Raw genomic sequence first — 9,870 nt, 5'->3', positions numbered from 1 at the left:
CCCTTCCACTCTGTGAATCTGTATGGTAGTACAACCCAAACACGCAGCTGATTTTAACAACCTTTATTGAATCACATTTAACTGCAATCAACACAACTGTGCCCTATAAGTCAGTTTAATTCCCTTAGCTTAATGGGATTTTTGCTCTTTACTTGGAGAGTACTATCTGGCAATCAAGGAGGCAAGAAGTGCCCGGGACCTGCAGCGGTGCTACGCATTCAGTGAGGCCCCCGTTTGCATCCCACCGAGGCGCTGATTCTACTCGACGATGGTGATGGCCTTCTCTGCAGAGATCCCTTTGATCTGGCTCGAGGTCAGCTTGGCTACTATCTTCTTCTCTCCTACTCTCGTTGGAGTGCATATTATTTCAGACTTAAGGATCCTGCCAGGCTTTACATCCCTAAGAAGAAAAAACAAATAGTCCCAGCATGAGTTACGGTTCTTGTTTGCTGCTTTCAAATAATTTCACTTAACGAAATAGCCGCTGCACGTGGGTAGGGTCGGTGTCCCCCTTCCCCTGTGACCAACGTGCAGCAAGCGAGGCTTGGCACTGTGGTACTGGCTGGTGGTCCCAGCCAGCCTGGGGACCTTCTCCGGACCTCCCCGCACTGCTGGAACACTGAGGTCGGCTCTGAAGGAAGCAGCAGTGTTCACGCTGGCCAGGCAGCACCCACCGTCACAGCAGGAGTGCGGGGAGAGCCCCTGTTGTGCCCCGAATGCCCTGAGCACGCCAACCTCTGCGGGAGAAGTCTTTCTGCTGCGTGGACTGTGCCTAAACACGGCACGGTTTTGAACACGGCCTGCAAAGGGCCTTGTTACCCCAAATCCCCTAACTGCTTCTTTAAGGGAAACTTAAAAAAAAAAAGAAAGCAAGCAAGCAGTGCCCAGCCACACTCATTTCATCCTGGGCTCATCTTCTTACCCCTCTTCAAACGTTGACATCTTAAATATGCCCAAGCCCTCCACCATCAGCTTGCAGTTGTCCAGGGGCACGTTCAGCTTGTTCTTGAAGATGAAGGCACAGGAGAACTCCTTGTTCAGTTTGGCTGTTTCTGGCATCTGGCAGAGGAAGAAAGAGAGAAATGAACCCAAATACTGAGGATCAGAGGGGTAATAAAGTTGTCGGAGCTCGTCAACACCAGCACAGTGGGGGACAACCCCCTTCATCCTGTCCACTCTCCCATGGCACCATGCGCTCTGCCCAGCGGGCTGTTTTCCCAGGTCTCCTCTCTGGTTTCTCCACAGGTTTTTCCTTCAGGATGTAGGGCTGTGGGGTCAGAGATGGGCCCTGTACAGACTGTCCTCCTCCACCCCAGTCCCTCCAGCAGCCCCTGCCTGCCTGTTTTAGTTGGGGCAATAATCTCATGGCTGCTTTCAACCTTCACGTAAAGGTTTAATAGCCAAATAAACCACCAAAGACTGAGCATCCCCAGAGGCAGCTGCCTGGGAGATCCCCCTGGGAATGCTACCACCACCACGGTGTTACAGCGAGCAGGGCTTTAACCTTCGTGCCCAAGGAGCTGGGCTGGCGGCTGCCTCACCTGGACGGTGATGGGGGGGTACTCAAATCTCATCGTCGTCTCCTTGGTGAGTTTGTCATCTGTCCCCTGGACCTCAGCGATGGCGGTGACATGGACAAGCACTTCATCCTCCACCGAGGCCAGTGTCTTCATGTAGGCGTCGGGTGCGATTTTCAGAGGGACCTGTGTCTCTGCGGGAGAGAAAACACAACACGGGCCTTCATCGCATACCCACGAACGGGATGGCAAATTTGGCTCTGGTGTCTGGTGCCCCAGGGTGCAGGATGAGGCGTATTTGCTGAGACCATCCTGGTTTTGGCCAGACTTGGGGACCCCACGTGGGGAAGCCCCAGTTTGGTGAGTGGTACCTGGCACACTGTTCCCACGGTATCACCCCACCAAGCCGAGCGCTGGCTCAGGCTCACATCCAGCCTCAGCAGCCCTCGTCCCCGGCTGCCACAGCACTCAGGAGGAGGCGGAGGAGTGCGAGGTTGGGTACGCTGAAGCCCACGTCTCCTGGGGTTTCTCTGAGGCAGTGCTTGCTATACAATTAGCAGCTTTCCTTTCACTTCAGATTTTATCTTTAATTGCCTGGACAAACTTCCAGTGGCTCGGAAAAGCCCCGGAGTCAGCAGCGCTGGAGCCTGAACATTACTTTAGCCACAAGGCTTCCTAGCTTCTGGTAATCAAAAAAGAGAAAAGGCTGTTTTATCTCTAATTGAATGTAGCTCCCTCTGTGTCCTACCCTGCTGCATTTTGACAGCCACAGTGTACGCATCAAAAGACTCCGCGATCACCAGCAGCAAGGATGGGTTTTTTTGCAGGAGTGACTCACGCTCGGAATGAGCAAGGGCTGTTAATTATTCATCACTCAGTAGTCTCTTGTTTAGAAAATTTCAGTCACATTGCTGGGGATCAGAAATGCACCCCAAGTCGCCCAAAGATAACAGCAAACTGCTTTTGGGATCAGCCAGGCCGGCAGCCATGAGCTTGAAATTTGCTTGGGTGAAGAATTCAGAAAATAACACTCGCCAGCATCACCACCAGCTGATCAACATCAGAGTGGCAAGTACAGGAACCAAAAAAGGCTGCAATTTGTATCTATCTAAACTCTGTGGGATCTGACCCATATGGATGCACCCGAAGCCTGCAGTAGCGTCTTTGGTGCTTACACGGTGATGACGGGAGGGAGATGCTCCAGCACACCTTGCTCACACCATGGAAGCGTCTGTCTGCCTGCGCTGGTGTATTCCTAACCGTCTCGTTGAAGCTGCAGCAGGGACAGGGCCTTCACATTTTGGTCCCCGCTACAGTGGGATCCCGGACTATAGCCGAGACTCCCAAATGCAGTAACGAGAGAGGGAGGTAGCAGCAGGCAATTTCTGCTCTTTGTGCCATACAGAGCCATGCACTGACCTATAGCAGCGTTGTTATCATAGAATCATAGAACCACCGAATAGTTTGGGTTGGAAGGGACCTTAAAGACCATCTAGTTCCAACCCCCCTGCCATGGGCAGGGACACCTTCCACTAGACCAGGTTGCTCCAAGCCTCATCCAGCCTGGCCTTGAACACTTCCAGGGATGGGGCATCCACAGCTTCTCTGGGCAACCTGTGCCAGTGCCTCACCACCCTCTCCGGGAAGAACTTCTTCCTGATATCCAAGCTAAACCTCCCCACTTTCAATTTAAACCCGTTCCCCCTTGTCCTGTCACTACAGGCCCTTGTAGAAAGGCCCCCCCAGCTTTCCTGTAGGCAAGCAGCTCGAGCGAAACCCCAGGCTCCCACAGTAAATAGCCCATAGAACACAGCAAGCTTTCCGTGCCTACCAGCATTGCCTTCAAGCTTGATGGTCTCCTTGACATATCCAAGACTGGCCTCCACTTTCCCAGTATAGGACTGCAGCTGGCAGGAGCCAGCGAGGTTGATGGTCCAGCTCCCAGGAGCAGAGATCTTCACTGTGATGGCCAGTTCAAGGGGATTACCAGGATGCAAAGCTTCCTTATTGTTTATCTCAAGCTTGAGCCCAGTCTTGGAGACCGTCTCACGCAGGGCCTGAGGCTTGGGGCCTGTGTCATTCATAGGCACAGTCGAAGCGAAGCGTGCACGAGGTACCATTCCTGAAGGGCGTAGGAAGGAGATAGCCTTCTGCATGGACTTCCTTTCCTCTTCAGAGCCTGGATGAATTAAAAAGTTGGGTGATGATAGCTGTATCTCAGTTGCCCCACCCAGAGCCACCTTCCCCTTATTTATGCCTCTGCTGCAAAGCAGAGGGGATGTCAGGGCACCTCCAGCCTCTGCCCAGGAGACCCTCTTGGTTTACGCTACCATTGGATCTAACTGTAGCATTTTGGACTGGAAGAAGTTCCTTAAGGAGACACTTTTAGAGGATGGATGCTCTTAAATTTTTCAGCCTGAGGTTTTAACAGTCTAACACAACATGTCTGGATCTAAGAACAATGGGGAGGGAATGTGGGCTTTTATTTTTTCTAGTATGGTCCGGGGAATGGAAAAACAAATAGAAGAAGAAATGAAGCAACGGTCACAACCCATTTCTTTCACTTCCTGCAAGCTTGCCTGCACCTATTCCCTAAAGAGTAGCCTATAGGTGTCACTGCGGGCCTGAAGATGCCCAGAAGCGGGACTGCCTCCCGCATGTCTCCAGGCCTTACATGGGGTTTTCCACTGCAGCTACCTCTGCAGTTTTCTCCTGCAGAAAATACTCCTTGTAGGGTGACCTACATGCCCAGGGGTCTCCTCTTTGGCACTACATCAGACGATGGGGGCACTCACCTTCCGGGAACTTGTACTGCGCAGTGATGTCTTCCCGCTTGTCCTGCCCCACAGCTTTTGTGCTTATGTTCACGCCGACACCTCGGGTCTCTGTGCTAACCCTGATGTACTTATCCTTGCCATTCACCTTCTTGACGACCCAGTAGACTTTGTCAGCATTCACTTCCGCATACACAAACTTGCTGTCGAAGGGCAAATACACATCCCCTTCTCGGATAGCCTTCAGCGGGCATGGACCACACTGGAAAACACCTGGAAAGCACATTCAATGCCATTTGGTTTTCCAAGTAGGAGCAGAGCCTCCAATTTTTGCTTCACCCTCAGACCCACCCAAGCAGGAAGCTGTGGCCATGGTAGTTGACACTCAGTAGTAAATACTCCTCCAACACAGTGATGAACTCCAAAAAGCCCCCATTTATCCCATAGCTGTTTTGGATTTTTTTAATAGATGATCAAGGTCTGGAAAGAGCCTTTATGTGTTTCCCTTGACATAAATAATCTCAACGTTTGAAAATCATGGATCAGTGATAGAGCCAGTCAAGTCCAGCCACTGTGTTTGATCCCCTGGCAATAGCCCACTTCCTGCACAGCCTTGCGGCTGTTTTCTTTGTCATCTCCAAATTCCCTGCATCTGTGCAGGGAGGGCAGTCACCAATTTTGGCAGCCACTCCTCTCATTTACTGATGAACGAACTCATGGCCTCCTCAGGAGCGCTCCACAGAAAGCATGTTTACTGGGGAAAGCTGTGGCACCACTTCCAACAGACTCATTTCAGTCCTCGACTTCACCAAAGAAACCAGAGGATGACGGAAAGAGAAATTAGCTCTGATTTCCAGCTGTGTGCTTTAACCTCTGAAATGATATTCATTTTCCCACAGCGTCCTGTAAGGTTGGTTTTCTGCCTGCTGCAAAATGCCGTTCCTCCCATCCCAGGCTGAGACAGCAGGAGTGACACCTCCAGCTTTAGGATGCCACTGCCCAAGTGCGTGAAGGGGAGCACGTGCTTTGCTGACAGGGGACCATGGTTTTCACACGAAATATCCCTGCCTCCCCCTAGGCAGATCCTACCTTGACTTTGCTCCTGAGGGGTTGAATCGATTGCCTGCCAGCCATCAAACCCTGAAGGCAGATCTCTCCGCTTCATCCAGACATCATTCCACACGTGGAAGTTCCTGTGTGCGTTTGGGTTGGAAAGAAAAGGAGTGAGCTGTTACAGCCAGAAGAGTCGCGATGTCCTCCCTTAATCCATAAATGAGGGCAGGTTTAATGGGGATTTGTGTGTGACCCTGTGAAACCCCAGGTTTTCTCTCTTTCCCCCAGGCAGCAAACCCAAAACAGTAGGGAAATTCTCAAAGGAATAGCGGGGGCTGGGAAACGTGGCACTGGGAAGGGGTGCAGGGGGCAGGAAGCATAGCGGTAGGAAACATTAGCCTCCTTTGGCAGTACCAGATGGAGTCGAAGGACATGGAGTCCAGCTTTTCTCCATATTCGTTCAGGTAAATGTCAACAGTCAGGTTCTCCTCCGTGTCGTGTGCCGAGTTGAAGTTACTCACGCAGCGGGACGGGATACCCAGGCAGCGCATGACTGCAGCACAGACAGACAAAACACAGGGTCACAAAATCACTCGGGTTGGTGGGCGCCTCTGGGGACCATCTCGTCCAACACCTCTGCCCACCCAGGGGCCTCTAGGGCAGGTGCCCAGGACCCCATCCAGGCAACTTTTGAATATCTCCAAGGGTGGAGACTCCACAACCTCCCTAAGCAACCTGCGCCGGTGCGCGGTCACCCTCACGGAGACAAAACCTTTTTGCCCATATTCAGACAGAACATCCCATGTTTCAGGTTGTGCCCATCACCCCTGGTTCCATCACTAGGCACCACTGAGAAGAGCCTCACTCTGTTTGCCCCACTCCCTCCCATTGGGTATTTTTACACATGGATAAGACCCCCCGAGCCTTCTCTTCTCCGGGCTGAGCAGTCCCGTCTCCCTCAGCCTCCCCTTATGGGGCAGTAATTAGGGTATCAGAGAAGGGAGACAGCACTCTGTTTACCTGTAGTCAGAACCCCTGCGAAGACCCAACATTGACCATAGCAGACCGGCTTCTTTGTTTTGTAATACTGCTGCAAAATTGAGACACTCCCGATCCAATCCATAGGGGAAGTCCCGTTGTTGTAATTCCCTGACCAGTTCCCCAGCAGGACACCGTTGTCATCGTTGGCATTAACCTGTGGCCACACACACATGCAAAGGAGAAAAACACAGGGATGAAGCTGAATGAGGCTTAAACCCCGGGTCTCTGCCCTCCCTGGGGCTCCCCAGGTACTCCCCAGCCCTGGGGCACCCCAGGCTGCTGGTGCTGGCTGGGGGCTCCCCTGGTTGGAAACCCTCCACCTGAATATCCTGAGGGAAGGTGGCCCACTGCTACTCAGGGCAGCCAAAATGCACCCTGCACCTTGTATCTTAAACCCCAGGGCTCCAAGAAGGGTCCCACCACAGAGAGCAGCTTCCCCTCAAAACACACCCCTTGTGTTGGCCCTGCCAATGCAGCTGCTGAGGAAGGACCCCTGATGGGGCAGCTGCAACTTTGGGTGGGGGGGATGCTGTATTTCGCTCAAAGCCCAGGGAAAGAAAAGCAAATAAGAAGGAGGAGGATTGGAGAGGCAAAACACTGCTCCAAGAGAAACGTACCAAAGCAGACATGGCTCTGGACACAAACATGGGATCCCTTTTATTGCTCAGCTTGAGTTTACTTTTGTCCAGCAGATACATGCAAGCATCCAAGACGAATTCCTCAAACTGTTTTGGAGAGAAAGTGGAGACATTTTTATACGCTGCTCTCAAACAGAATTTGCTCAATCACCACAAAGTCTGTGGAAGAAACTGTCTGACTAGTCCTGACTTCTAAACTTCCATATGATATTGAATTCTTGAGCCTACAGGGCTTCCCAAAGCTGTTGTCTCCAAAGAAGGGCTTGAATGAAACCCCACCTTGGAAGACAAAAGCCTGCCTCGTGTGTCTTGCAGTCACAGTTGGAACCAGACACAGAAATCTTTACTCCTGTGAGTAGCCCTAAGTCACCTACGTCATCTCCTTGCAGCCCTGCAAATTACTCACGAGAGTAATGGAAATTTGAGTGCTACAGCTACTTGGCCTATTGACATAGGTACAAAATGAACCCTGGGGAAATAAAAAGGTGTATAAATGCAGATTATTACAGCAAAAGAGTCCCAATTAGCGGTTGTTGATAAAGCTTCCTGAGGTCCAATTCCCAGAGATGTCAAACATCCGATCGGCCAAAGCTTGGCAGAATATCAATTCTCACCGCTTAACAGCAGAATAAATATTAGGATAGGAACAGCCCTATGGATAAAGCCCTTTGTTCCCTTCACGGAAAAAGCATCAGCACAAGTACTTTTCCTGGCCTGTCTATGCCTTGCAGCTTGAAATCGCAGACTTGTAAAACACAGTAAAACCAAAAAGGACAGCAACAACAAAAAAAGAGAAAAAAATCCAGATTGCAACATTTGTAGGCTGTCTGGATAGGGTGTGGGATGCTCCATTTGGGTGCCTGTGTGCTTTCCACAGGGTTCAGATAAACCTGCTCTGGCATCCAGCTCTTATCTCTAGCCTGAGTGAGTTTATCGTTCCACTCCACCGGAGTTATCTCAGGGGCAGCGTGGAGGAACACCCTTCCTGAGAGGGCGGCTGGCCGTGTCCTGCACCCCACAGTTCACCTCGCAGTCAGGGAAGGCACCGCTTGAATGATGACAGCCTCTGCCGGTGCTTTCCCCATTGGTTTTTTCCCGATCATGATGCAACAGGTAAATAATCAGAATTTTTTCCCCCGTCAGCCCTCTCCACGGCTCAGGAGCTGGTTACCGACAGCTGCTGTGTTGCACAAGAGCAGGGAGGACTCCTTACAGGAATTTTTTCAACCAGAAATGCTCTGTCCCCAGTTTCCACGTCCTTTGCCTAGGGTCTTGGGATCTGACCGTAAAGGTGGCATTATCCCTGTTCTCCAGCTGTGGCTGAGGAAAACACCTAAGCACGAGACTACTCGGGGCAGGTGAGCTCTCCCAGCGAAGCTGGCAGGATTACTCAAGCGCACGGAGCTACTCACGGGTTTAAGCTGTTTTATAGGTCTGATTCATTGAAATAAACGCCTAAGGGAGAAAGAGCAAACGAGGGTAATGACACTGACAGGACAGCTGTGTTTTACCTGCCCGAAATTCCAGGGTCTGTTGTAGATGTTGTATGCAGACCCAACGTAGATGTAGCCTGTATCGTTGAGCACATATTCCTTTCTCTGCGCCTCGTCGGCCAGGAAGACGACATCACCTGGAGCAGAAAAACACTCAAATTAGGGTGAGGTGGTTTGCACGCACACCATACAAAGTTTTCCTTGGAAAGCTAAACTGCGGGAGCTGGGAGTCTGTAACTTTCACACCAGATGATGACCATGCAGATTGTATTTTCCTATAGTGGAAGAATTCCCTATAAGACTAAGCTTCATCTCACTCCTGTAGGTCTGTTGCTATACGACCACTGTTTTATTTTAGCGAAACACTTCACTCTGACAACTTCAGAGGACTAGGCAGACAGGAGGAGGAATCTGGGGGACTGATGCCAACCAACAACGCATGGGGTTTATTCTGGTTCAGCTAATTTTATGTGGATTTTAAGCCAATCCAAGTCCACTCAGTTAACCTTTGTGCTGGCCCAGGGACAGTGGTGACACAGAGATGCAAATAGAGGTGACAGAGAGGTGCCCTTTAACCCGGCACTGGGGACTCCCCGGCGAGAGGCTGGCTCGTAGCTATTGCCTAGCTTCCCGCTGGCTCTATGAGGATGATGCTTGTGGTGTTTTAGGGCGGTAAAGCAATGTATATGGGAGAGAGAGGAGGAAAAATTTGAGGAAAACTCCCCCAAGGGACAATCCCCGGCAGCAGTCATCACCACCCCCGGCTGCAGGATCACTCACCTTCGCACCAAGGATTGAACAAAAGGTAGACATCACCGTTTTCGGGCTTGTAAATGTTAGTCCCAGTCTTCACGTTCAGGAAGTATTTTCCCACCGGGGCGCTGGGTGAGCTGGTGACAGACAGCAGGCACTGGGGAGGCGACAAGGAGAGATGGCACGATGGACCCTCCACCACAGCCACGGCACCGCGAGACTGGCAGGAGTGCTGAAGCGGGTGGCCATGGGGGTCCACGCAGGGAGAGGGGGGATGGCAGCAGGATGGGGCATGTCCTGCGTCTGCTGTGGGGGAGCAATGAATGGAACAGGGCAAAGCTGCTGCCCAACTAAAATTATAGGGCTGAGGGCAAGCAGGACAGGGGGATGAGGATTTGGTCTGTAGCTCCTGATGGGAGCGCTGCCCACGGGCTCTACCTCTTTGCCGCTGTTCTTAACGATGGAGATTTTCCACCCGCTGAGGTCCTGCTCCTGCCGTGGGTTCAGTGACATCAGGGTCCCCCTGATTTTCATTGGCTTTTCACCTGGAAACAAACCCGACACGAGATGAGGGAGGGTTGCACGGGTCCGCAACAGCCAC

The 9,870-nt window shown here is 51.6% G+C and overlaps 1 protein-coding gene across 1 annotated transcript in view; it reads right to left on the bottom strand.

The window, feature by feature from the left end:
• Positions 1–258: 258 nt before the first annotated feature.
• TGM4 (transglutaminase 4) overlaps positions 259–9,870 on the bottom strand; it is a 26,008-nt gene continuing 16,396 nt past the window's right edge. The window contains exons 4-15 of the mRNA XM_010154907.1: positions 9,708–9,814; positions 9,297–9,426; positions 8,535–8,653; positions 7,003–7,110; positions 6,365–6,539; positions 5,759–5,897; positions 5,381–5,484; positions 4,313–4,564; positions 3,349–3,696; positions 1,542–1,711; positions 923–1,059; positions 259–400 (exon numbers count right to left, since the gene is read on the bottom strand). Of these exons, the coding sequence (XP_010153209.1) occupies positions 259–400; positions 923–1,059; positions 1,542–1,711; positions 3,349–3,696; positions 4,313–4,564; positions 5,381–5,484; positions 5,759–5,897; positions 6,365–6,539; positions 7,003–7,110; positions 8,535–8,653; positions 9,297–9,426; positions 9,708–9,814 (1,931 nt within the window). The remainder of the gene's footprint in view (positions 401–922; positions 1,060–1,541; positions 1,712–3,348; positions 3,697–4,312; positions 4,565–5,380; positions 5,485–5,758; positions 5,898–6,364; positions 6,540–7,002; positions 7,111–8,534; positions 8,654–9,296; positions 9,427–9,707; positions 9,815–9,870) is intronic.

Source organism: Eurypyga helias, unplaced genomic scaffold, assembly GCF_000690775.1.
Source record: "Eurypyga helias isolate BGI_N326 unplaced genomic scaffold, ASM69077v1 scaffold21107, whole genome shotgun sequence".
In the NCBI taxonomy this organism is placed as follows: domain Eukaryota; kingdom Metazoa; phylum Chordata; class Aves; order Eurypygiformes; family Eurypygidae; genus Eurypyga; species Eurypyga helias.
Note: the sequence above shows the minus strand (reverse complement) of the source record. Positions and strands in the feature narration are given on the sequence as shown.